Source organism: Tinamus guttatus, unplaced genomic scaffold (assembly GCF_059628265.1).
Source record: "Tinamus guttatus ecotype Peru unplaced genomic scaffold, ASM5962826v1 Tinamus_guttatus_pri_ptg000093l, whole genome shotgun sequence".
Lineage (NCBI taxonomy): Eukaryota > Metazoa > Chordata > Aves > Tinamiformes > Tinamidae > Tinamus > Tinamus guttatus.
The window spans coordinates 273005-298542 of NW_028288627.1; the positions used below are offsets into that span (position 1 = coordinate 273005).

A 25538-nucleotide genomic window follows, 5' to 3' on the forward strand; every position below is an offset into this window, starting at 1 on the left:
CTGCCCTTCGTCCGTCCAGGCTGCTTTTAGCTTTCGAGTTGCCTGTAGTGACCTGAACCCCTCGTTTTAGGCCCTGTGGCCCCAGATTAGCAAAGCACTGAAGTGCGCCCTTAAATCCTGCTGCTGTCTGGGGGTTTTGAGCTCCCAGTTAGAGCCCTGGTATCTCTGAGTCTCAGTTTCCTGAGAGATTGTGGGTCCTTTAACAATGGGGAAAAATGTGTAAAAATAAGGATTTTTATTATCGTGGCAAGAACACTGATGAGGATGCCAAAATACTCCTGCCTTGCACGATGAAGTGGCACATGTTCTACACAATAATGTGTACAATGTCTGACGACTTTGGAAATCTGTTCTCAAGCAGATTTCCCAATAAATTAACACAACAAAAATACTTTCATATAAAACAAAGTCCAAAGGATTTTTTTTCAGTAAAAGCAAAACCTTCAGGGACTATATGACTTCTCTCTCTCTACATATATAATCTCCTGAATTCTTTTTAAATAAATTTATTCTTGTCTTAGAAAAATAAAATGAATAGCCAATTTAGTCAACGGAAAGTATCTCACAGACTTAAGAGCATGCCCAGCAAGCATAGCCTTGTAAGACTAAATTAATATTAACTCAAAACAATTTGTTACTAAATCAACCTAGTTTGCGATTCACAGTCAATTACTACAAAGTGTATTTTTTAAAATTTTTTGGCCCATATAAAAATAACGTATTGCAACTCAAAGTGCTTTTTAAAATAAACAATCAACTATTTTTATCAAATAAAATATTTACACCATTTGGTTTTTACAATCGGAAACGCGCTTCATGCGATGACCATCGGAACATCATCTGAAAATCCAGTTATCATTGGAGCTTCATCATCCTCATCTCCTGGAAAACAAACCCAAAGCTCTGTTATAGGGATATCCTAGTTTCAATACATTTGCACTAATGGAGCTTCTCTAGGTGAAGAAATGTTTTTCCTGGGCCAGGGTTATATTTTTTGACCAAGACCAAATCCTAAGAGATTTCATGCCAAAGATGACCCATCTTTGAGAATGAAAATTCTCAAATTTTGACTTTTAGATGAGAGAAGTTAGCTCTGTCACTAATTTCAGGTCCCTAGGGCTGTCCTGAAAATCCACGGCATGGGATGGGCTGTCACATACCTAAATCGTCACCCGAGGAGAAGATGGCCGAGCCCAGGCGGGAGCTGTAGTGGCTGTTGGCGAAGGCCGTGAAGCTGTTCTGCAGTCTCCTGTGCCTCATGTACAGCACCACAAACCCAATCCCCAGCGTCACGAGCAACAGGAACAGTATCGGTACCACGATGGCCGCGACGTCTGTGGATCTGCCGCTTTTCGATGCAGAGGAATCTTCACCTACAGGCCAGGAGGGACAGAAGTGCCATTTGCAATTGAAACCACATTCCTCTACCTGCTGCTGGGTCAGCGTCCCGTGCACCAAACCCAACTGGAATATGGCCAAATTGCCACAACATTCACATTCAGGAAACTGCACGATGATTTCTTCTTGCCTGCCTCCTTGCTAGGACGCAAACGCCACATTGACCAACTATATGATATTTTATTAACTCCTCTCTGAACAGCTTTTGAAGCTTTCATTAATCTGCATTAAGGAAACGGGAGGAAAGAAAAAGCCAGTGACTTACCTGTCCCGAGCTCATCATACAATAGCGTGGCTGGCTCCCCGCACATCTGTCCGCTGTACAGACATCTGGCCTGAACTGTGAAGGAGTAGTTGTGACCTATCTTCAGGTTGGACACTTTGAAGAAGTTCTCTGTGGTGTTCCCAAGATAAGCCGTGATGTTCATCAAGCTGTCAAACATGTGAATCTCATAACCCTGAGAGTTGTGAAAGTAAAGGCACAAATCCCGAATTACTCAACTGGACGGAGCTGCAGAGATCAGGTTTGCTGCTTCTGACAGGTCTTCAAAATTTGGTTTTGCTCCTGAATTTAGCTTTGATGAAATGTATTTGGACTATTGGCTGAGAGAGCAATAGCAAAGCTTCCTCCTGGCAGTGTGCATTGACCTTGGCCAGCCTAAAGAGAAATATTCAGTCTCTCTGGTTCACTCTGTTCTTAGCATCTGCCTGTGACCACCCAAAAATGGAGTCCATCAACAAAGACCTTTTCTTTTTTTTTTAGATTTCCACCCGCCCAGTCCCTGACAGAGAACATTTCACAGATTTCCTATCAAAATTTCAATGATAAGAGCTCTCAGAGGCTCCTGGCGCGCTCACCGACCTGGGCGGCTGCGGCCCGTTTCCAGTCCTTCCCACGTGTGGTAACTGACCTTGCTCAAGAGCATAATTATGTGCTTCAAAAGTAGCCGACTGGATCTTACACCTTAGCTGTCACATGAATTGAAGTGTGCTCTATATAGGAGGCTTAGCAAGGACACTTAGGAGTGTGGAGCGTGCTCATGTATTTATAGAGTCTGAAAGAGTCCAAGCCCCTGTACGACTGAGGACATGGGGGTGCAACTTACCCGGCTTTCATTAAAATTGCTTTCCTTAAGTGCTAAACTCTTCCAAAACAGCAGAATATGGTCATTTTCTGTTATTATTTTTAAGGCATCTGGTGCAGACAGGGGAACTGCAAATGACAGAAAGTGAAAAACAGATTGGGTTTAAAGCGCAAACAAAGCAGTGAGGTCACTTGGAAAGCCAGTACTTTTTTAGGGACCGAGACAATACTCTGCATACGAAATGCTGTCCTGGAGGACAGGACACTGTAGCATGTAAGCAGGCAGTGTTTTGTTTTATGGCAGAGCCATAACAACATTTCATTCCCTCTACACAGCAAAAAAAAGTTGTCGTTCCCACCTCCATGTAGGCAGGAGAAAAATTCCCTGGCCATCGTGCCAAAATACTGGTTTTGGTTTACTTGCTTGCATTTCTAACTGCTTTTACTGGGAGTTGCGTGGACATTTGGGTAGTGAGAGATCAATAAGTGATGCTAGAACTGTGTGAACCCTTTGCTCCGACAGGCAGCGGGATATAGCAGAGGGATCCAGGAATGGCATGGGATTCCCTCTCCTGGACATGCTGCGGGACCCAAGCAGTAATACTTTTTCCTTTACCTGTGTTGATTTTCATACTGGATTCTTTGCTCATGTTTCCCAGTTGAACGATAACGTGATATTTGCCTCCTGGTTCGAGTTTTTTAATGGTGTATTCCACTGTGCTGTTCCGGGTTTTCACTTTGTAGATTTTATCTGTTTTTCTTACTAAATCTTTAACTGCAACAGCGTATAACTGGAGGGGGAGAAAGGGTACGCGCAGTGAGTGACAGAAAATCTTACTTTCCTGCAGCCTTGCTAGCAATCTCATATCGTGCTAGAACATCAGACCAGGGGGCAAAACTCATACTAATCCATACGGAGACGTTACCATATCCTGGTCGGGCGAGTCGTAGGGCGATTCCCACTTAATGACCGCAAATGTCTTTGCGGTGAGCACAGAGTGGAGGTGCCGAGGCGGGAGCCGGTTGTCCGGGATCATCTTCACCACGACGTAGTCGGAGGGTGGTCCTTGGTAGGGAGACATCACGCGGACCTTAAAGAGGGGACGCGGTGGTTAACGCTGCGCCTTTGCTTGGCCATACCGAAACGCAGCCCATGCTGCAGGGAGGAGGAGCCCACCAGGAACAAGTACTGCTCATCTCTGTTCACGATCACGGTGATGTTGTGAGAAGCGGTGGTGGTGTTGTGCGGGCTCCTGTAGAGCTCTAGGAAAGACGTGGCGTAGAAGATGCCGTAGACCTGTGGAGGAGGAGAACAGCTAAGCAATAAAAGCGCTTTCTCTGCCTGTGCTTATGGGGCAGCAGCTCCTTGCTGCAGTTTTTCCAGGTTTAAAATTTTCAGGGCTGTGGAATTCAATCCCACCGGCCACTTCTGCAGGGAGATTTACTCGTGTTTTGAGCTTCAGATTTAGATCCTTTCCGAACGATTGAGAAAAGAGGATCGGCAGCTTACAACGTTCCTCGGTCCGGTCCAGTTGCACTCCACCGCGGTCTGGTTGATGGCCTTGGCTTTGAGACTTGGGGACACAGGTCTCGTCCCGCTGGTCACAACGCGTGCAAAGGACAGGGGGCTGTCGCCCAGCTCTGTCCTAGCCCACACAGAGATTTCGTAGGGAGTGTGCGCTGTCAGGTTAGCCACTGAGGAAGGAGAGAGATTGGTGAGACTAAGCCTACAGCCTTCACCAAAAACTTCCCCTCTAATTTGACTCAAACATAGAAATTTTACATGTAAAGAGTTTACCTTTTTGGAGCGATTTTTCTCCTTCTATGATCAGAGTCCTTTTTTCTTGCCTGTGTGTATCAAAGGTCCAGTAGATGTTCACTACATAACCGCTGACCTGCCGAGCAGCAACAAATATAAACTATCTCTTCAGCTGTTTTTTGCATGCAGGGAAAGTTTTGCCATTTTAAGTCTGAGCACTGTATCTGGGACCATTGATGGGTATTAAGTAATAAATCAATATGAAATAATTAGTGTTTAAACGTAGCTACAATACTTAAGTGGGTGATCTTATCTATCCCATCCAATGTTTACAGTTTTACCAGCTCCAGCCTTTCCTTAAGTGCTGTTTTAGTAGAAAAATTCAAAAATTTACCTTGATGTTAGTATTCATTTTTAGGGTGAAACTTATGGAGTCTTCACTGTAGCTCTCGATATGTATGACAGGTGGAGGAATGACTGGAAGGCAGGGAAGAAACCGCTGTTATTTTAACACTTAGAGAGGATAAGAAGAATACAGACTTTCACAAGGGTGAGGAAATATCAGACAAAGAGTTTCCTTAGTCCTAGTGGGCCAAGCTTGCACGTCTGTAAGACACAAGTCTCACAGAAAAGGCAGTGACATATAAAAGTAACGTCGTTGTTATTTTCTCAGATCAGTCACCTAAAAGCTGCCTGACACGTCTGTGCTTTGCTAGGCACAGGGTGAACACAGAGAGGATCAGATGTAGGTATTTTACTGCTGAGCTCACTGGGACAGCTGTGTATTAGGGTCCACATGATCAGCGGTGGGAGGTCAGGAACTGTCAGTACAGACAGCTGCAAAGCTCCAATGTAAATCGAGCTGATAGGTGTTACAGATCTTTCTACTTCTGTAGCTGCCTCTAATAATCAGGTATTCATGCACTTCATCTTACGAGGAATCATGCATTTTAGCGTGTTGTTTTCTCTCCTCTCTTTGTCAACATTGTGAGGATGCACTTTTATCTGACAAATTAGCTGGCAGGCAGTGCTGACATCAGAATATAGTTTTCAAAATAAAGAAGTTGCCATGAATACAAATGATGCCTAAAAGGCTTTTCAAAAACATTTCAGTGGGAAATGGTTTTTTATTTTGTTTCCATTTATCTGCTGTCTGTGAGTGAATGACTGTGGTGCTGTGATAGCTCCTGGGAACCTTCATGCTCTTTTAAAGATCCAGCCTCTATGAAATACAGAAACCATCATAAGCTAAAAGGGAAAGGAAAGAATAGGTGTCCTGTCAGGCAGAAGCACTGAAGGAGTTAATGGTAATGCACCTTGGCTATCTGAAGGTAGCATCTAGCCTACTAAAGTCCCTGGGAATCTACCTGGGGCCCTGTCCTCTGGGCAGGTTTCTCATGCACTTCCAGGGGCAGAATTCCCATCCTTTGCACCACAGGGCACGGAGGAAGAGCCAACGAGCCGCTCAGACTCACCACTGAGCTTGCAGGCAGGTAAAGGTAAGTGAGCAAAGTTGCTAAAGGTTGTAAGACGCCCAGGAGAGAAGGATAAAGAAAGAAGATGGTGGTGGGCCTGTTGATGCTAACATTTCAGGCTAATACTTAGAGGATTTGATATGTTATCCAATTTGATCTGAAGTAAAACAACAGCAATGCTTACCTTTGTCTTTTATGGTGGTTATGGATTTGGTATCACTCCAGTTTCCCACTCCTCGACTAGTTACTGCAGCAACCTTTCCAAATTAGAGGGTTAGTTAATCTGAACCAGTGCACACTGCAAACATTTTGTAATGCAGGCAGAGAACGAGTTAGAGGAGCAATAGCAGAGTGTACATTTAACAGGGTTCACTTTGCAGACTTTGATTTCCTACTCTTATCAGTTCAGTCTGCAATTACCCCATGTCTCCCAAATGTATGCATTCTCCACATGTATAGCTTTTATTTTCCCAGTGATACAGTTAGGAGCAAATTTATCTCTGGCCCAGATCTTGTGCAATGACAATGACTTTGAAATGGGCAATTAATAGCGCAGATTTCTTAACATAGCCTGGCCTCTTGGATGAAGGAGCAAATCAAGGGGCAGAATTTAGGCCTTGAAACTATATATATTACCAGTGCAAATGCCAAGTTCCCATTGTGGGTTGACAGTAAAGGGCAGAATTTTAACAACAAACTTTCTATCAGTTAGTTGAAAGTTAACATTCAGTTCCCAGACCATCTAACAGAAAATAATGAGAGCATTCCCAGTACAACAATTAAAGCTTTGAAAATACTCACTCTAACAATGTATAACGTGTTGACCTGTAGGTTCTTGATCTCAGTAGAGTTCCTGGTAGTTCTCAGGGATGACCACTCCTTGGATCCACCTCTGCTGTATTCCACCTGGGAGCGCAGAAACAAGCAATGAGGGCTCTCCTGTCTCCAGCCCCACAAGGTCGCAGGTCCCTTTGTGTCAGAATGTCACTATATTGAATTCTAAAAGCTTGGAAAGCGAGCCAGAAATGACATCATGGATTTGAGGACGGTGCTACCACCTTGAGTCCTGCAGAACTTTTCTTCTCTTGATTAACCCTTGTAGCAGATACCCTCTGCAAAGGTCCTATTTGATGACCCCCCTTATTTGAGGACCCCTCACTCTCTGCAGAGATGTTTGGAAAGGAGCCCTAAGGACCCGCTCGGCTCTGAGGAGCGAGCGGGGCTCGTGCCCCACGTCTGGTGTTGGCGCGGCCCCGGCGCGACAGGACTCACGATGAATTCCCGTATGAGCCCGTGGGCGTTCACAGGAGGACTCCAGCGGCACGTCACCACCCCCTCGGCTTCTTTTCTTAAGGACAGCTGGAGGTTAAAGGGAGCATCCGGTACTGGGAAAAGAAACAGAGGCATTAGCAGCACAGCTACCACCACGTCAGCGTGTCCAGACCACGAGGGGGAAAGCAGGACAGGGTCTCTCAGAGGTCTTCTGTCTTTTTCCTCATCTTTTCTTTACCCTGACCCTCAACGTGCAGCTAGATTATCTCGTTTCTTGCAAGCAGAATTGAGTGGTGGAGTGTGAATCGGGGAAGAACCCTCTCTGTTTGCCCAGGGGCTACCTCTGCACCACTTTCTAGCAGGGACGAGGCAAGGGGAAGGTCCCCGCGGGTCTGCTTACGTCCTTCGGGTGCGCGCAGCGTGATGAAGTCGTTGGTGTTGTACACGCGGCTGAGGCACTGCACTTGGACTTTCACCTGGTAGGTGCAGTCTGGCTTGAGAACTTTCAAAACGCTGTTCGTTTTGTTGCTGTGCGTTTCCAAAACCTTCCAAATGCTCTCGCCAACTGTCCTGCACGAGAGTCAAAGCACTTCACTCGGGAGGAGGTTTAGTGACAGAGGGGGCTCAGCGGCTCCTAAAGGATGAACTATCTGTTTTCAGAACTTGCGTCTTCCTTTCCTTTTCACACCACCAACTTGAAAAGGAAGTGTTTCAAAGCACAAACTAAATATAGCTTAGTGCCTTAGAGCCACCGTCCCCCGAGGTTTCCACCACTGCTGCGCTCTAATTTCTCGACTTTGTTCTCATTGTTAGCAATCCCACAAAGAGAAGACCCGAGCAGAAAACAAAAAATGAATATGCCCATACTACTGTCAAAGTAAACACTCTAGAAAACAGAGAGCTTTTCACAAATATCCCTTACAAAGAGCTATTTTGGGTCTCCTTTGTAACAAAGTATTAGAAAAATGTTCAAGTAGAAATGGATGGCAAATTTCACAGTCTTTCAAGACCAGATCCATTTTGATACTTGGTTGTAAACAGGCGAATGCTGTTACTGATGCTCATGCTCCCCCCGTCCTTTCTCCGACGCAAATAGCAATGGGTCTGTAACGCACAGTGTACCTGTAATACACGTTGTAGACACAGGAGGTCGAGGACATCTTTTTTGGCCGAGCCCAGGTCAATGTGACATCACCGGAGAAATCAGCTGTCCACTGGAGGTTCTGGACTTTGTACACGATTGTGTCATCTAGGCAGACAGCGGGGAAAGCAGTTTTACTGGAGGAAAGGAAGCCCTTTACACAGAACAGGAGCAAGAGTTAAGTGTGTCGCATGGCAGCATGAGAGGGTAGAAACAGCAATATGCGCTCAAGGGAGTATTTGCAGCACCCAGTGTGATAATACAGAGTTCAGGCGGGTGTTACTGATGGAGACGAGCAGGCTGTTCAGGGCAGGCACATAACCCTGATGTCCTAGCTGCTCCCGCAGGGTCTCTTCCCGCTGCTTACCGGTGCAGTTCCTCTCATCGCTGCCGTCCGAGCAGTCCAGGTAGCCATCGCAGCGCTCCGTCAGCACGAGGCAGGCCTCGCCGTCCTCGCACTTGTAGCCGTTGGGGCACGGCAGCGGGCTGCGGGTGGCTGCGGGAGGCGCAGAGGTTGTGTGAGTCGTGGCTGGGCGCGCTGTGCTGGTACCAGGGTGGCCGCGTTTCACACAGGGTGTCATTAATGGGGCTCTTTTGGATTTCTGTCTTGCTACATCCCCCGGGATGCTCACATCCACTGTAGAAAGAACCTGGAGCCTATCCCTCCTCTTTCCTGGCGAAAATCCAGGCAATCGCTGTCCTGCACTTCCCACAAGACCATCCCGGGGGCACGACACTCGAGGCGTGTGACATTTCTGTGCTGCAGCCGAGTTTTGAACAGCAGCCTTGTCTAACGGGATGGGCGCTCTTTGGGGGCTATTTTAAACTGTGACACTGCCTTGATTGCAGGAATTCCCCAGAAGTGGGACCGTTCAGAGCACGCGCCCTTGCAAAGAGCTCGGCCGAGCTCTTCCCATGGCACTTACGGCAGCTCCTCTCGTCGGCGCCGTCCTGGCAGTCCCGCGAGCCGTCGCACCGCTTCCAGTTGGGGATGCACTTGCGTGGCTGTGGGCACTCGAACTCGAACCTGCCGCAGCGGCCTGCGAGCGCCGGGGAGGTGGCCGTCACGTTGGGTCCTGGCGGAGGAAGGAGTGCACTGAGGAAGGGCATTGCGCACCGTCAGGCCACCCTGCTGCCAGCACATCTGTCCCCAGGTCCCAGCTCCACTAGATGGCAATATCTTCCCATCTAACAGGTATGCGGCGCCTTCGGATTTTGTTCGCTAAGTCTCCGAGTCCTACTCTCTCCTGAGTGCAGCGGGCTGGAAAAGCCGGGAAAGGGGGATGCGGGCACTGGTAGTGCTGGAATGGGGTGGCCTGCACCAGCTCTGAGCACAGCAGGCCTGGCTGGCACCTGCAGCGGAGGTGGGAGCCAAAAAGTTGCCCTGTGAACGCATCACCCACAGCACTGGAGACGGGAAGGTGGCAGCGCTTGCAGATGCAGAAGGGAAAGGGGTGAAGGACAATAAGGGCTCACGCAGAGTAGGGCAGGCGTCCTCGTCGGAGCCGTCGGCGCAGTCCTTGTAGCCGTCGCAGACCCAGGTGTTGGTGATGCAGGCCCCGCTGTTGCAGCGGAAGTGATTGGGCAGACACGTGGTAGGGACCGGTGTGGAAACGGGGAGAACCGGAGAACCTAAAAACCACAACGGCGAGAGCCGGGCCTGTTGCTAGCGGCCCGACGGCCCCGCGAGCGGGGAGGGAGCCCCGCGCCGCCCTACCCGCGCACTCCCTCTCGTCCGACCAGTCGCCGCAGTCGTTCTCGCCGTCGCACTTCCACCTTTTGGGGATGCAGTGCCCGTTGCCGCACTGGAACTGGTAGTACCGGGAGCAGTTGGGGGCTTCCGTGGGGTTTTCTGCCAAGGAGAGCAGAGCGCCGTGAGCCCCGAGAGACCGAGGCAGCTGTGCAGAAAGGGGCACACGCTGCCTGGGGTGCCTGTGTGCAGCTCCCGATGCTGCCTAGGGAGCGTTGCTCGATACTGAGCTTGGCTAAGCTGCCTGGGGCTGTGAATCTGTGGGGTAAATAGGTTCCTGTGTGACTTAGCTGCAGTCTGTGCTGTCTGTGTCAGATTTTCTGTGTGCTTTGATCTTCCTGTATTATGAGGACAGCAATGCTGCTCTCTAGGTAAAGCATTGTGCAGGGTGCAAGTGCAACATTATACATGTGCCCGTAGGCGTACACGTATATACCTGGGGGTGTATGTAAACGTGAAGGGGGCTCACCACAGTTCGCTTCGTCGGAGTAGTCGCCGCAGTCGTCCATGCCGTCGCACTTCCACACCAGGCTGATGCACACGCCGTTCTGGCACTGGAAGCTGAACTGGTCGCAGGTGCGGTGGAACTCTGCGTCCTGGGCTGCAGGGGACATGAGAGCTGTCCCGAGCTGTCCACCCCACAGCCAGCTGCTCTAGTACAGGGGCTAGGGGCACATCATGCTAGAGAGAGGACAGAGCACACCAGAAGGCAGCGACGGACTTAAACGCCAAGCGTGGTAGCCCAGGGCTACCTTTCAGGAGACCTGTTGGCTTTGGGGCACCTGCGTGAGGCAGTCCCCTCTGAACATTGCTTTCCTTCTCCACATTTTGCACATTTTTTCACAGACCCGTTTTGCACAGACTGCCTTAGTCCAAGGCAGGAGCGTGCCGCCACACTTACAGCATCCCGCATAGCTGGCGTCCTCATCCGACCCGTCCCGGCACTGGACGATGCCGTCGCACACCACGGAGTGGAACAGGCACTGCTGCCGGTTCTTGCACACGAAATCCATGTAGCGGGTGCACAGGGGCTCTGCGGAGATGGGGGTGCAGAAAGGCAAGGAAGGGCAGTGCCTTTCGTAATGGTGCAGAACGCTTCCCTGGCAAACAGTCCGAGCTTTCTGTGCATGCGTGCTGCCTCACCCGGTACTGCATCCCGGTACCAGCGGTTGGGCATGATTTGGGCATGTCCCCGCTATAGCCTGCCCTCCTGTCCCTGCACTATCCCATCTGCTTGGCCTTGCACTAGCAAGCACGGAGGAGCACATGAGCGTGAGCTCAGGCTTCCCCGCGCTCCTTTTGCTCCTGGGCTCCCGCCGGGTCCCGCGGCCGTGGTACTCACCACAGTGCTGCTCGTCCGAGGCGTCGGAGCAGTCGTTGATGCCATCGCAGTGTTTGCTGGTTGGGATGCAAGTACCATTGGGGCACTGGAAGCCATTGCACTTTTTCTCTGAAATTCAGATTTGAGTGAAGTTGTGTTTTATAGGGCTGCTCTTAAACAAAATTCCCGGCCCGCATCCATCCCGGCGGGACGGGAATTGCCTCCTCGAGTTTGTGCCGCTGGCTTTGCCCCAGCCGGTCCCCGCGCGCGTTACCGCAGGTCGCAGGGTCCTCGTCGGAGCCGTCCTGGCAGTCGGCGTCGCCGTCGCAGGCCCAGCGCTGCGGGATGCAGTGCCCGTTCTGGCACTGGAAGCTGGAGGCCTCGCAGGTGTGGGACACTGCTGCAAGCGGAGCCGCACGGGCGCTGAGCCGGGCTCACCGCAGCGCACCCGCACCGCGCGCCCATGCCCCGCCGTATCCCAATTAAATACAACTCTCGGATTAGGACCCTGGCCTGCCTTAGGCTCCTGTTGGGAAAGTTACTGCTGAGGGCTTAAATGGGTCAAAGCCTAACGTGTAGCATCCCTTTAAAAATGAACACCCTTCTCCAATCAGGAGAGCACTCATCATTCTCTAGAGGAAAAGTAGTGTTCAGCATAATTAAATTGCACGCCACTGAATTTAAGGTTCGCTGGTGACATGCGCTTGCAGATATTTCAAAATGCTACAATCTTGTGGCAGTAATATTCTATTAGGTATTCAGTGTGAAATGTAATTATTTTAGATAAGAGCAATAAATGCAGCTGGTGGAGTCAGATGAAATGTTTCTCAAATAATTGTGATCCTCTTAGATAATTTCAACTTTCAGCTTAACAAACCCGATATGCTTTTTGAAGTAGGTTCCTGTAGTAATTCTCTCTGGAGAAACTCATATGACAGATAAGTGATACCAATATAAATTAAACCTCCTTACATAGCTGCGCTCGCTGAATACTAACGACCGGGATCCCCAGCGAAATGCTTAAAACCTCTGTTGCCACAAGCAGACTCGGCGGAGGCTGCAGTGTGCAGAGATCCCAAAGGATGCTCCTCAGCCTCGTGCCCCGCTCCGGCAGTCGGCACCAACAGCCAGAAAGTACTTGGGGGAATTTTTAATTGAAGAGATTGGTATGTGTTTTCCTTTTGGCTTCTCTCAGGGGAAACGGTCTCTGTTGGAGCTTGGGAGGCAGCTCGGGGACACAGTTTTGCACTGCGTTGCAAAGGAGGGTTGAGAGTTATGGCAAATAGAAAATCAGACTCAGGGATGTAAGACTTGATGCACGAGAGGTGTAAACCCAGGACAACACCAGCTTAGCTCCCCAAACCACTCGGACAATGTGATTAGGTAAGGAGCCACTTGCTGAGCTAACTTCCATCCCCGGGATGCAGTGGGCGCTCTCCCTAGCAAACAGCAGCTCGGCGACCGTGCCGAAGAGCTCACCGGTGCAGTTGGCTTCGTCGGACCAGTCCCTGCAGTCGTTGTCGCCGTCGCACATCCAGGAGAGGCGGATGCACATGCCAGAGCTGCAGCTGAACTCGTCACCTCTGCACTGGTGCGCGTCTGCGGGCAGGGCGGCGCGGCTCAGCGGCCTGGCCCGCGCGCCCCGCCGCAGCCGCCCCGCTCCGCGTCCCCTCCGCCTCACCGCAGCGGCGCTCGTCGCTGTTATCGCCGCAGTCGTCCTCCAGGTCGCACTTGTAGGAGAGCGGGATGCAGGTGCCCGAGCCCTGGCAGCGGAACTGGCTCTCGGCGTCGCACACCGTCGTGGCTGCCAACGCGGCGAGAGGCGGTCAGGACCGCGGGCGCGGAGTCCGCAGCCTCAACTGCTATTGCTTGATTTGCGCTACGGCTACCCCGCGCGCAGCAGGGCAGGGATGCTCCGGCTGCTTCCTTGCTATAACGAGGTCGGCCCAGCGGGAGAGGCTGCATTTGGCTGCTCTCTCAGGGTAGCAGGAAAATGACCTCTTGATAAGTACAAAATGGGACACAGAGCATCTCCCCAGTGTCTGCTTCTCTCCTGATTCCAGATTTGAAACCTGGCCCTCTTTCCAGGATGCACTAAAGCTGCATCACTCCTTGCTAGCTTGACACCTGTATGGCTAAGCTGGGCAAGGATGAAAGCCAGGCTCCTGCAGGTGCAATCCATGCAACGCATTTGGGACGTGTCCCTTCGGACGAGAGGACTCGTGCCCTCCCTGCAGCTATAGCGGGAGTGTGGACGAGCAGCTCGGTGCAATGCTGACACAGCAGGTGTCTAAGCGGAGATGGGGGGACACCATTCCGGGACACTTACGGCAGTTCTTCTCGTCACTCATGTCCCCACAGTCGTTATCGTTGTCACACTGCCAAATGCTGTTTATGCAGTTCCCATTGGAGCATCTGTACTGGTTCGGCAGGCAGGTGTTTTCTGGTGCAGAGGAGGAAGAAAAGGGTTGGGTGTTAGTCACAGGGCTGCCCCCTCGGAGCAGAGGCAGCAGGGGAGCTCACGCTGCCTCCCAGCACGGAGAAGGCAGCACGGAGGTACCTTCCTTGACGCAGGTGCTGTTCCTCATGACGTAGCCGCGAGGACAGTCGCAGCGGACCTCCCCGGAAGGCAGCGTGGTGCTGGGAACGCCCTCGGGACACCTGCAGCTCCGGCCGTTGTTGGACTTGGGCAGGCAGAGCAGGCTGCAGGGCTTGGCGATGCAGGCGTTCTCCCCTGGCCAGGGTGAGGGGACTCCGTGAGGACACGGGGATGCAGCGGGACACCCGGATTTACCTAGTGCATTGCTCCACGCAGTCACAAATGCAAAGAGCTTTTTGCTGCCAAAGAGCCTGAGGGCCTTAATGGACTTCCCAGTCTCTCATAGCGCTGATTTTTAAACCCAACCCAAAAGCGAGTGATGCATCACACGGGGATCCCTGCACCCGAGCCTTCAGCCGGACACCGTATCCTGAGGAAAGATCACTTGCACGTGCATTCAAGGTACCTGTCGTCTTTCCTCTGTAGAATATCTTCATGTCCATGATGCCGTTTAATCGCCCGACTAAAATCTCCATTCCAGAGCCACTGTTTTTGGATGCTCTAAAAATGCTCAGCTGCGACCAGTCGTTCCAGTAGATTTCGTTCTGGAACACAAGCTCCGCTCCTTAGAGCAAGGGGGTCCTCAGGGCATCACCCGCTTGCTCCCGGGAGCCGGATCCAGCGCTCTAAACGCTCCTCAAGCCCAATCCCCTGCCTAAGACCGCAGACACTGTGTGCATCTCTATCCACTTAAGAAGAGGCCCTGCATAAGTACCTTAAACACAGCGATGGCGTAGGGGTGAGGGAGGCTGTCGAGGATCACGGATCGCTGGAGGCCGTTGAAGTTGACCCTCTCGATCCTGTCCATATAGGCCTCCGTCCAGTAGATCCAGTGGTCGTCCACGGAGATGCCGTTGGGCCACCGCACGCCCTCGGCAACGATGCAGCCGGCCGACGAGCCGTCCATGTCGCTTCTGTAAATGCCGGGCCGGGAGTCTCCCCAGTCGGTCCAGAACATCAGCCTGGTGAGAGCCGGATAACGTGAAAATGGTGGTGAAACTGCTCAGCACAAGGAGACAGGTTGTAAAGCAGGGATGTGAACACTTCAGAAGTCTAAAAAGCCAAAAAAAAAAAAAGGTAAACCCCTCCTTTGGTTCTCGGATTTGAGCACAGCACAACTCTTCACATCCCACCGACCAGACCAGTTTTACCAGCAGGAAAAATTATCACCAGTGGAAATGTACAGGTATGAGAAGAGCAGATGGATTGAAGCAGAAAGCGGCTGCCAGTCTTGGACTCCCTCCTTGCTAGTCATGGAGATCTATTGCTTACCCTTCCCGGGGAACCAGAGCCAGGGCTCTGGGGCGCTCCAGGATTGAGGAGTTGAGGACAGTAAATCGCAAGTCTCCATCTGGATTGGCAACCTGCAGTAGTGACAAAGAAGGAGGGTCAGTAATGACACACCAGCATTGAGACCCCGTAGTGACACCCAGATAGATGCACAGAGGCGAAGGCATCTGGTTTAGCACTGGTGGTTGTAGACATACCTCAATTTTTGGAATCCCGGCATTAACCCAATAAAGCAGCTGACTGAGAGGTTCAAAGGCTAAAGCCTCCACTTTTTCCAGGCCAGTGCTTACAATTATTTCTTGCCCGGAGCTGCCATTGAGACAAAGACGCTAAAAAAAAAAAAAAGGAAGAAAAATAAACAGGAAACTCTCAGAGCCTCGAGGTTAGCAGTCAGGTATGCCAGGAAGCCTTAACAGGAAGCTCGCAAAGGCAAAAATACCTAAAACAAGAGCTCAAATTTCAAAGCCCTTCTGTGCTTACAGCCCCACTGCCCTGCACCTGCATCCACAGTGCAAGGTGGCAGTGACGCAGGTGACAGGCGGCTGGAGCAGGGAGGAATAGGAGGAATTTTGGGCTAACAATGGCACTGAAAGTTGATGGGAAACTCACTGGCTTGAGGAGCATGCACGTTAGGAAAGAACCTGGGGACAAACCTGGTTGAGATAGGTTTCTAAGACGGGTTGTGTGTGTGAAGCTCAGTCATGTGGCAATGGCCCTTATGCTATGGGGCATGGTGGGACATGGTGTGCCACGGTGTGAGCGTGCAGCGCCCCGCTCACCTGTATGATGTCCAGGGTGACGTCGGCCCAGTACAAGCAGTTGCGCTCGTAGTCGAAGTCGAGGGCGACGGCGCCGCGCAGCCCGGCCAGGGGCAGCTCCTCGCTGACGCCCGAGGCCAGGTCGTAGCGGTGGATGGAGTAGCGTGTCGCGTACAGGATGAACTCGTTCTCCTCTGCGGGCACCGCGCGCACGTTGTGCCTTAGCAAAGAGCTGGGATTTCCCCCCGCCATCCCCGCTGTGGGTTTTAGCACCTCTGCGTGTGAGCCCCTCGGTGCTAGGGAGGCAAAGGGGCTTTGTCTCGACAGGATTAGGTTAATTAGGAAACGCTAATAGCCTCCTAGGGTCCCTTGTTCTCCCATGCGCCAGGAAAACACTGCTGCTGTTGTTTGCTGCAGACGCTGGGAGAGGAGGCAGGAACAGCAAGAACTGCTTTGCCTCGTTCCACTCGCGTTCTGGCAGGGAACAACAAAATGCCGATCTGCTCCTGCAGCTCCCATGCGGGAGGTGTGTGCTGGAAGCTTTGCAAGGGCACCTTTCCTGCAGGAACCGCTGCCGGGTGGTGGCCGTAGGGTTATTTACGGGCAGCAGAGCCCTTTGCAGGCTCTGAGGCTGCTTTCCCGAGGCCGCGGCTCGCGGCAGCCTCCCGCTTCGGCGCAGCGGCATGCTAATCACGCCGCTCGCGACGGCACGTCGCATTACAGCTTCGCGAGCGGAATGCAAATAGCGCTGGGGGCACGAAACCACTTGGGTGCCTGGGACGTGCAGGGAGGAGGAGGAGGAGGAAGGGGAAGGAGGTGCTGGCGTCCTCCTGTGCCTTGCAGGGCATGTGTGTGCCAGCACAGACGGCTAGTCCAGTCCCCAGTGCCTGTCATTCTGCTGCATATAGTGCCACCTCTCTGCGGACTACGTGCACATGGGTTTCCCTAGGGAGGGCAGGGGATAATGCGCTTTTCCTTTTCTTTTTTTTTTTTTGCTAATCGATGGAGGCATTTTTAGCTGTCACTCTGCAGCTTCTCCCCGGGGAACCCCTGGGAATTTGCATCCAGGACGCGAGGAATGGAGGCGTCGTGGCCGAGCGTGTCCTGCGGGCACTCACCAGCGAGCGGGCAGGGCACCAGCTCCCCTTCCAGACGCGCTTCGATGTCTCCCCCTGCGCACGTGTCCCCAGAGATCTTCCGGTAGCTGCAACACACACAGCGGGCGGCTTAATCCAAGGGAAACTGCTAATATAACATCACGGGCAGCTAGATCACCCGCTGGTTCTTAATTAGAATTAAGCATTGCAATGCGGTATGGCTGCACATGCATCCCCATTAGCTGCCGCTTGATGTGTTTTTTAACACCAGGAGCATAAACCTCAGGATTCTGGAGGTCAGGTTCCCTTCCCAGGGATAACACGTACCCTCGTGTCTTCTTGTAAGTGGAGCCAACGGGGCAGGGTACTGGCGGCTCATACGGTTTTCCAGCAAACTCGGGGTCGGGGACGCAAACTTCTAGTGCTAAGTCCTCGCTCAGTTTAAAGCCAAAGTCACTGCCAAGAGAAGAATGATGTAAGGAGGGATGGGAAAGAAGGGACAGATGCACCAAGCAAGACTATCCGCTCCCCTCTATTTTTGCAATCAAATTTTAAGTCCACAAAGCATCTCAGAAGGTCCTTATCAGTATGGAATCCTACAGTCAAGCAGCTTCTTCCACCAAGATGATACAAAAGCACTTTGCAAACGAGTTTCCTGGCGACCGGGCAGAATAGGGTAAATGAGGCAGCACATACGGAGCCAGCGCCCGCCGCAGGGCTGGCTTCGAGCCCCGGCTCTCCCGCTCGCCATCTGGTTTCACTGGGGTGTGCCTCCGTTTTGCCCGGCTTTAAAAGGGGTGTTACAGCACTTTTCTTCTCTGGAAAAGGCTCTGGAAAAGGTCACGTCAGGCTGACTCTGCAGCCACTCCAGGGCTTTGCCTCTCCAGTAGAAATTAGCTCCCACCGGCGCTCTGGCCTTGAGCTCGGTCCCTGAAAAGCAGTTCCCGAGGTAACGCCGAAGCTCTGCATTCGGCTGCCGAGGCAGGGCTGCCTCGCCTGAGGGCTGCACGGCCCTCGCTAAGGGGTGAATTTTAGCAAAATGCTGTAGCAGGAGCAGCTGCCTCGCAGGAGGCAGCGGGAGGTCTCTGTGCGATGGGAAATCATCCTGCATCGCTTGGAAGAAGGTGATGGATTCATAATACTTTGCTCCTCTATAGAACCTTTCAGAGGCTCCCATACGGCTCTGAAGATGCTAATTAAGTCTCATGCCCTGTTATTAATGAAAGGATGTTTTCAGTCTGTTTGGTTTCCTCTTCGCTATAAAATCAAGCAGTGGTAAAAAGAGCCAAGTAAACTGGATGTTTGTTCGCTTTGTGCGGTTGGTCACAGATATTTATCTCAGCGTTACAGTCCGGACGCAAAGAAATGAATTGGTATTTACCATTCAAAGTCTTCCCTTGTACAGGAGCAGTTGGAGACCATGACAGGCCTGTCGAAATCTTCCCCATTGAAACACGTCGCGTGAGGAGTCCTCCTCTTGAAGACTGTTTTATGCCCCAGCAAGCACTCATTGCCCCGCTCGTCGGAGGGGGACCAGAGCTTGTAGTCGTTTTCCGTGCAAGGCACCCCTAGGAGAAGTGGCAAAGGTGGGGGAGCGAAAGGCTGCCTCTAGCTGCTCTTTGGTTAAAACGCTGCTTTGCAATCAGAGCTCACGTCTGCTACAAAACATTCATGGGCACATGCATTCAGAAGGGATTTTTGTTGTTATTCCATTTCCTTTTTACCAAATCCCAGGGTGACAAGAGGGCAGAGGGTGCAATGCCTTCAGCAGCCCCCTCCTTGGGGCTTGGTGGCTACAAAAGGGACCTGAGGCCTCCGGAGGGGACACGAGGAGGTCTCAGCAGTGTCTGGGGTGATGCCTGGGGCCGGGCTGCTTTTCAGCCAATGCTCTCTGCACGTCCAGCGTGCAAAGCCGGGGCTGGAGAACGGCCCCGTGTCGCCGAGGGCTCCGCCACCCGGCCCCTTACCCAGCACGTCGGTGGTGTTGATCTGCAGGATCAACCAGCTGTGCCCGTTCTCCTTGTACGAGCCGAAGATGGTGAATACGGTGCTTTTCTCCCCCGGCTCGGTGAGCAGGCCGTACACGAACACCGGCTTCTCCGAGAAGGTGAATGTCTTCCACGTCTCCCCTTCATTCGTGCTGTACCTGGAGCAGGAAGATGGAGACGGCTGCAAAGGCAAGTCCTCGAGCACGCCAGGGACGCGGGGCATGAGCAAAGCCCGGCCGGGTGCCGACACGCCGGGTCCTGCCGCGCCGGGTCACTTACTTGAGCTGGTCGGTCTCGGTGCCCTGCGCGATCGCCACCAGGATGCCGCCGTGATCGCCCCACGTGTAGTAGTGGGGGCCGGAGAGCGCCTGAGAGGAGAAACGGTGGCACGGGGAAGAGCAGGGGTGTCAGGGATGCCGGAGCACCGCACGCCCCGACGCCGGGCTGCAGGGAGCCCGTGTGCTCCAGCGCGCCGGGGCTCGGAGCTCGGCGCGCACCCGCGCAGCGATGCCGAGCGCAGGAACGGCTCCCTGACCCTGCTACCAGTGCAGCTCGCTCAGGCCGAGCCAAGCATCCGGACGCACTAGAGATTCGGGTGTTTATGGGCCACCATCTGTCGTCAAGAGCAGGCGGCCCCATTTCACTAAATATATAGCTGTGTTTAAGAGCAGCGCTGCACTTTGGACTCTGCTCCTCACGTGGTGCATGCTGGCAGAAGAGCTGCATGAAAAACTGTCACAGCATGAAACTGGGCTCGGTCTGCTCCCCTAGGCCTTGCCTACACCACTTCCCGCACGAGCTTCCGGGACCGCTGCCTTCCTAAGGCTTCGGCTCTGTTTGGCTTTTCAGTTTGCTTTTTCAGAGACTGAGAGATAAATGGGGCTGAGGCGAGCAGAAAGCACTCCCTGGGGCCAGCCTGCACCTCCGCACGCACTGCGCAAACCCGGTATTTCACAGGGGCCTCCTGCTCTAGCAGTGACCACCAACCCACCGTCACCTTCCCTTTCCTCCCAGGGCTCAGCAGCTCGGGCTGGAACCAGAAACCACAGACGTGCTCGCCTGTGCTAGTAGTACACACCGAGGCGCCTGGGGACGTTCCTGCAAAGGGCACTGCGTATTGGGTTTCTTCCCTTTTGCCTTTAGAGACCGTGCAAGCGATCCGGAGGCCAGCAAGCTTCCCAGGCTGCGTTCAGCAGCTGCTTGCCAAAAACGACGAGGAGAAAGCTGTTTTACTGCTTCACAGCTGAAAAAATGACAACACCGGGTCGTTCCGCGCCTCCGCTCTGCGCACAAAGAGGCTGAGTAACTCCGGAGCACAGAGCTGCCCTCATAGGGCCACTCTTCCTCCACGCATTTTAATTGCACTTTCACAGAAATCTGCACGAGCTTTGTGGATGTCCTTCCTGCTGAGCACGTTCTGCCTCGGCGCCGTCGCCCGGACCCGCAGCGCATCCCCACGGCCACTCCGGCCACCCAGATGTCAACCCGGACCGCGTAGCATTTACAGGGAGGAAAAGGCAGCCACCAAATTCTTAGGATTAAATAGCTTACAGATGTCCTAATACCATATTACTCTTGCCTCCAAGTGCACAGGCAGCCCACAGATACCGCCACAGCCCAGAACACCCACTCGGTAAGCAGCATTCAGCTCCCTCAAACCCAGCACAACATCTCACTGCTCTGGAAGACACCGGAGCCTCTCCGGCACCCCCGGGCTGCCTTGCAGGAGGGAAATCCCAGCCAGAAGTGCAGGTAAGCGGCTCACCTCTCTCCATCGCGCTCCCGCGCTGCTCGAGACGTACACGTTGGTCTTCCTGGCCATGTTCTTGCCGATGGAGCCTAAGGGAATGAGCAAAACCACTGCCCGTGAGGTATACAAAGCGATTGCTTAAACGGAGCCAGCTACCTCTAAGCTATTTTTCCCGGTGAGTAAAATGACAGTGATTGAGCAGCTGATTTTTCATAGTATAAACCCATTCCTGTTTATTTTAAAGACCACTACAGGTTTTAAAAGCAGCTGGGGAGAAACATGTGGCTATAAACCTGATAAAACAAGACATGCTGTCCGTTTTGCAAATGGCCCATAAATTGTTTTCCACACTCAGAAGCCAAGACACGCATTAATTTCTGTGTTTGCAGGAAACCCCCTCGCCCGGAGAGGAGCAGGAAAGAGGGCCAGAGCGGAGCCGGGCAGGCTGCCGCGTACCGGTGGCGATGATGAGCCCGGGCGCCGACTCCTTGGAGAGGATGGGCATCCTGCGCAGCTGGAAGTTGAGCAGCTGGCTCAGCCGCTGCGCCAGGTGGAGCGAGCAGCCCTGCGCCGCCTGCGGGAGCCAAGCGCGCGGGTCACGGCGGTTCCGCACGCGCTCGCCGCGCGCTCCGCGGCCGCCGGCGCCGCTCGGCGCTACCTCGCAGCCGACGTCGTCGCCGTAGCGCGTGCGCGCCGGCGGGCGCAGCAGCTCCCAGGTGCCGCCCTTGTCGAAGGTGATGACGGAGCGCATGTTCTCCTCGCTCAGCGAGCCGTTGAGCAGCGTCGCGATGTACACGCCACGCACGCCCTCCACGCGGTGGAAGTCGGCAAAGGGCTCGGTGGCGAAATACCTGCAGGGACACGCGCAGGCGATGCCATCGGCCCCAGCCCTCAACGGGCGCTGGACTGAGGGAATGCTTGGATAGACGGAGCAGAAAGCTGCACACAGCAGACCTTGCCCAATATTCTTCGTCCCCCCCACCAGTTATACTGTAGAGGGGACAACGTGACTTCTGCCATCGAGCCACACAGCCCTAGCGCTCGTCGGGGCATCCAAAGTTACCTGACCAAGGTGTCGCTGCCCGCGCCTCCAGGGCTGTAGTAGAGGATGTTCTCCAAAGACAGAGAGAACTTGAGGCCTTCCGCCTCCGAGATGTACAGGTTGGTGCGGTTGTTGTCGTGGCTGACGCACACGAACACCTGGTCCTCGGAGGCGTCCGCGATGTAATACTCCTTTGGGACACAAATGACAGATGGGCAGGCTTTATATGCATCAGTCTGCAAGCAGGGCTTGCTTATGGGTTGATTTAGCATTCCTTGTAGGTAACTAAAATTCCTCTTTCTGCCCTTTCCGTCCCCTGCCTCCCTGCCAAACACCAAGCACATCGCTGCAGCTTTCCTCCATCCCCGACGGAGGAGCTTCGGAGACCCGTGCATCCAGCGCACGCTCAGGGACCTAGCGTCCCATCACTTGAATAAAGTTACCTTTGCTTAAACGAGTTTGTGATTCACTTGAATAAAGTCACCTTTGTTAAACTGCAAGGTTGTGTTTGCATCAGCTTTCACCCTGTTGCGAAGGGGCCAAGCCCTGTACCCCGCGGTGCGTAAAACGGGGCTCCTTGTACGCCCTTCCTCGTGGCATCCGGTGCAACGCAGAAGTGCCCCCTCTGTGCAAGGGCATCCTTGGGAAAGGACGAGGTCCCCTGGGCAAACCCCGCTCACCTTAATGGGATGCTTGGTGATGAACTGGGCCAGCCGCATGGGCCTGCGGTTGAAGGACACCCAGAGCTGCACGGAGGCCGGCTGCGAGCTGCCTGGCGGGCGCTGCAGGAGAGCAGAGGGCCGCGTGAGGGGCATGTTCAGCCCCAAAACCGCACTAGTTTCCCCTGCCAGCCAAAAAGCAGCCAGGGAGGAGTCCATAAACCACACGGCTGGGCTGCAAGTAAGCACAGATGACACGCAAACCTGCCCGGTGCCAAACAACGGGCCGGAGCTCGGCCAGCACTGAGGTGCTCCCTGCGCGCGCTGCGTGGGGAAGCGGCCGCGCTCGCTGCTATTGCCGAGAGCGCAGCCCCGGGGAAGGGGCCCTGGGAAAGCCCTGTGTCACACAGTCCTGCACGGGAACTCGGAGCTCATCCCGAGCCTCGGAGCTCATCCCGAGACACCAGCTCGTTGGAGCTGTGTCTTTAAGTGGCTGATTGTCCTTATTGGCATCCTGGAAGCTGGAAATACTGGCTCCTGCTGATTAGCATTGCTAACCAGGAGCTTTCCTCCCACCGTCCTCCCCCCACCCCAGGTCAGGAGGAGGTAAGAAGGCTGCCTTTAATACCTCTGCTTGCTGCATGGCTGTTTCCGCGCTTTCCTTCACACTTCTAGTGCTCGGAGGCAATTAAACGCCACGAGCGCTAAGGGGAAGAGGAATAAAAGTGGGGGCGATGCTTTTCACACGGGGTGTCTAAGGTAAGAATCTAAACCCAGATTTAGGCTCCAAAAATAAGTGGCCTGATTTTCCCAGGGTCTGTATTGCTAAGCAACTGGGACTCCCACAGAAAGGAGGAGAAGCCACGAGCCACAGGTCCTCCGCCCAGCTCTAAAAGGTGATGATTTTCCCATCCTCCCGCACGTTTCTAGGGCTCTCCATCCTGAGTCTGACCCATGCACGGTGTGGTTCCTCTACCCACACATACCATCCTCCACGTTTCTACCCCACACCAACAGGAAACCTAGATAAAATCTTCTCCGAACCACAGCGGGCTGCTGATCAGGCAGATTGCCAAGCCCTACAAGTTGCAGGCTGCCTGCACGAGGCATCTCTGATAAACTGCAAGTGCTCCTCAAGCACGTCCTCCTTCAGGCACAGCGGGGTCGGAGCTGGCTGAGTGCTTTAATGGCAAGGGGCTTATATAAAACACCCGCTGGCAGCAGTGTGGGGAAAAGCAGTGCATGCACCTCCCAGCTCTGGGGGCAGACCCAGCCTGCTTGGACCCGCTCCACTTTTGACAGCAACCACCCTTAGCAAGTGATCTCGTAAGCAGGGAGCTGCCACCCCGCACACTGCCACCCTGCGCCTTGCCCTTCCGCGCAGGCCGCTCCCGCTCCTTCCCGGCTTTCCGCACTCTGCAGCCTGACCTACTTCTGCCTCGCTCGCGGCATCAAGCGCGGGGAGGTCTCTGAGCGCGGCCGTAGGCGCTGCCCGCCCCGCTGTGGCGCAGGGCCCAGCGGGAGAGTGAGCAACGGGGTGCAGGAGGCAGGAGCTTCACCCCCAGGTTTTGGACGCGGGCCTCAGTTCAGAGCAGGGTTTATGAAAAAGGGCCAGTCCAGCAAGGGGCACAGCAAGCGGCTGGGGATGGTTGCTCAAGTGCCGCTCGCCTTCCCCGCTCCGCAGGGATTTACTCACCACAGACTTTGTGGCAAACAGATACTTGTCCCTGAGCTGGAAGTCCTCCACCTCTTCCAGGATTATCTCTTTATTTTCTCGGGTTTGGAAGAAATCAGTGCTGCGAATGACAGTGGAGGCCCCAGAAGGTTCGTGCCGCTCTATGTACACTGTGTTTGGCTTATCGAAAGGCTCCACACCCCTGGGGAGAAAAAACAACCAACAGCAACAAAAAAAAGGTGTTTTATTACCTGCACACTATGTCAGCTGATCGCCTGCCAGAAATTTGGGAAAACCCCAGGAAAGAGGGACTGCATCTGATTTATGGAATGCAATCCATATATGTGTGGAGATGCCTCGCTGTTTTATCTGGGTCTCTGTGTTTCTCATGTTAGCTAAAGTCAGGAGTAGCTGGTTTGGAGATCTTTCAATCTCTGATTGTTTAGTTCTGTCCCTTCTTATGTGACCTTGAAGGGAGGAGCTGGAAATCTAGATGAAACAGCCAGTTTGAATGCTGCAAGGCTTGTGGTTCAACTACATAGATGGTGGGGATAAGGAACAGAGGGAGCCGAGCCCTGTCCCTGCGTGGTAGAGACAGCTGATTTGCTAGAAGGCAATTTCCCCAGAAAGATGGTGAGCCTGGGATGAGCGGTTTTCCTAGGAAGGCCAAGGGACGAGTCCCTGCAACTTCCCACACAGGGGAGACCCTGCACCCCAGTGCAGGGAGACCAGTGCAGGGACCGCAGTGCAGGCTGCCTGGGCCTACACTTGTACTGTGTCTTTTACTATGGGTACAAGGAAAATACTCTGCCAGGAGAAGCCCCCTGCCCTCTGTTTTGGCACCCAGCGAGGGGATGCTCAGTTCCTGCTGCTCGCTCCCTGCAAGGCAGCGAGGGAGCTGAGGGCTGGATGCTGCAAGGGGAGACGCAGGAACGCCAGCGTGAGGCACGTACCACGAGAAAGACTTCACGTGCTCCTGAATCATTATCCACGTCCGGCCAAAATCATCTGATTTCCAGAGCTGCAATTACAAAGATGAGAGATACCCGTGGGATACCCGCGCATCCTGCGGCCCCGCCGGCTGCAGCTTCTTTCAAAGCAGACTGCTGTTAAGCACACGGGCAAGCCCCAGACCCCTTCCCCAGGCACCAGACCAGGGCTGCAAGCCATCACTGCCTTAAGGAAGGAGCTGGGATGGAGAGGGAAGAGCCCCACGGCGCGAGGCCGGCGAGAGGGCCTCACCTGTTTGTTGGGATGCGAGCGGTCGAATCCCAGGACGAGGCTGGGGCTGCGGCCGTGCAGGAGCAGCTCCGCCGCCCGGAAGGGAATCGCGAAGCCCTGCACGCTGCGGCAGAAGTCAGTGGTGATCCAGAGGAACGGGGCGAAGGCGTCCACGAAGATGTACTGGGAAGAGAGGGAATGGCGGGAGTGAGAGCTAAGGCAGACGAGCGGTGACCTGTGTGTAGCTGAAACCTCAGTA

At 53.5% G+C, this 25538-nt stretch overlaps 1 protein-coding gene across 1 annotated transcript in view; it reads right to left on the reverse strand.

Annotated features, from left to right (window-relative positions):
* Positions 1-219: 219 nt before the first annotated feature.
* Positions 220-25538, reverse strand: part of SORL1 (sortilin related receptor 1) — a 34572-nt gene continuing 9253 nt past the window's right edge. Inside the window, exons 4-48 of the mRNA XM_088520591.1 lie at positions 25301-25462; positions 25012-25079; positions 24080-24260; positions 22405-22506; positions 21746-21915; positions 21341-21533; positions 21139-21256; positions 20698-20771; positions 19212-19300; positions 18912-19090; positions 18326-18512; positions 17272-17400; positions 16966-17051; positions 15869-16041; positions 15287-15418; positions 15072-15163; positions 14515-14761; positions 14206-14344; positions 13761-13934; positions 13530-13643; positions 12882-13004; positions 12680-12799; positions 11475-11600; positions 11222-11329; positions 10781-10912; positions 10349-10480; positions 9847-9981; positions 9606-9761; positions 9056-9205; positions 8497-8625; positions 8111-8237; positions 7389-7558; positions 6989-7101; positions 6518-6622; positions 5901-5973; positions 4636-4718; positions 4281-4377; positions 3993-4177; positions 3660-3779; positions 3409-3573; positions 3099-3273; positions 2505-2611; positions 1664-1856; positions 1161-1373; positions 220-882 (exon numbers count right to left, since the gene is read on the reverse strand). Coding sequence (XP_088376717.1) covers positions 815-882; positions 1161-1373; positions 1664-1856; positions 2505-2611; positions 3099-3273; positions 3409-3573; positions 3660-3779; positions 3993-4177; positions 4281-4377; positions 4636-4718; positions 5901-5973; positions 6518-6622; positions 6989-7101; positions 7389-7558; positions 8111-8237; positions 8497-8625; positions 9056-9205; positions 9606-9761; positions 9847-9981; positions 10349-10480; positions 10781-10912; positions 11222-11329; positions 11475-11600; positions 12680-12799; positions 12882-13004; positions 13530-13643; positions 13761-13934; positions 14206-14344; positions 14515-14761; positions 15072-15163; positions 15287-15418; positions 15869-16041; positions 16966-17051; positions 17272-17400; positions 18326-18512; positions 18912-19090; positions 19212-19300; positions 20698-20771; positions 21139-21256; positions 21341-21533; positions 21746-21915; positions 22405-22506; positions 24080-24260; positions 25012-25079; positions 25301-25462 — 6114 coding nt within the window. The 3' untranslated portion in view covers positions 220-814. The remainder of the gene's footprint in view (positions 883-1160; positions 1374-1663; positions 1857-2504; positions 2612-3098; positions 3274-3408; positions 3574-3659; positions 3780-3992; positions 4178-4280; positions 4378-4635; positions 4719-5900; positions 5974-6517; positions 6623-6988; positions 7102-7388; positions 7559-8110; positions 8238-8496; positions 8626-9055; positions 9206-9605; positions 9762-9846; positions 9982-10348; positions 10481-10780; positions 10913-11221; positions 11330-11474; positions 11601-12679; positions 12800-12881; positions 13005-13529; positions 13644-13760; positions 13935-14205; positions 14345-14514; positions 14762-15071; positions 15164-15286; positions 15419-15868; positions 16042-16965; positions 17052-17271; positions 17401-18325; positions 18513-18911; positions 19091-19211; positions 19301-20697; positions 20772-21138; positions 21257-21340; positions 21534-21745; positions 21916-22404; positions 22507-24079; positions 24261-25011; positions 25080-25300; positions 25463-25538) is intronic.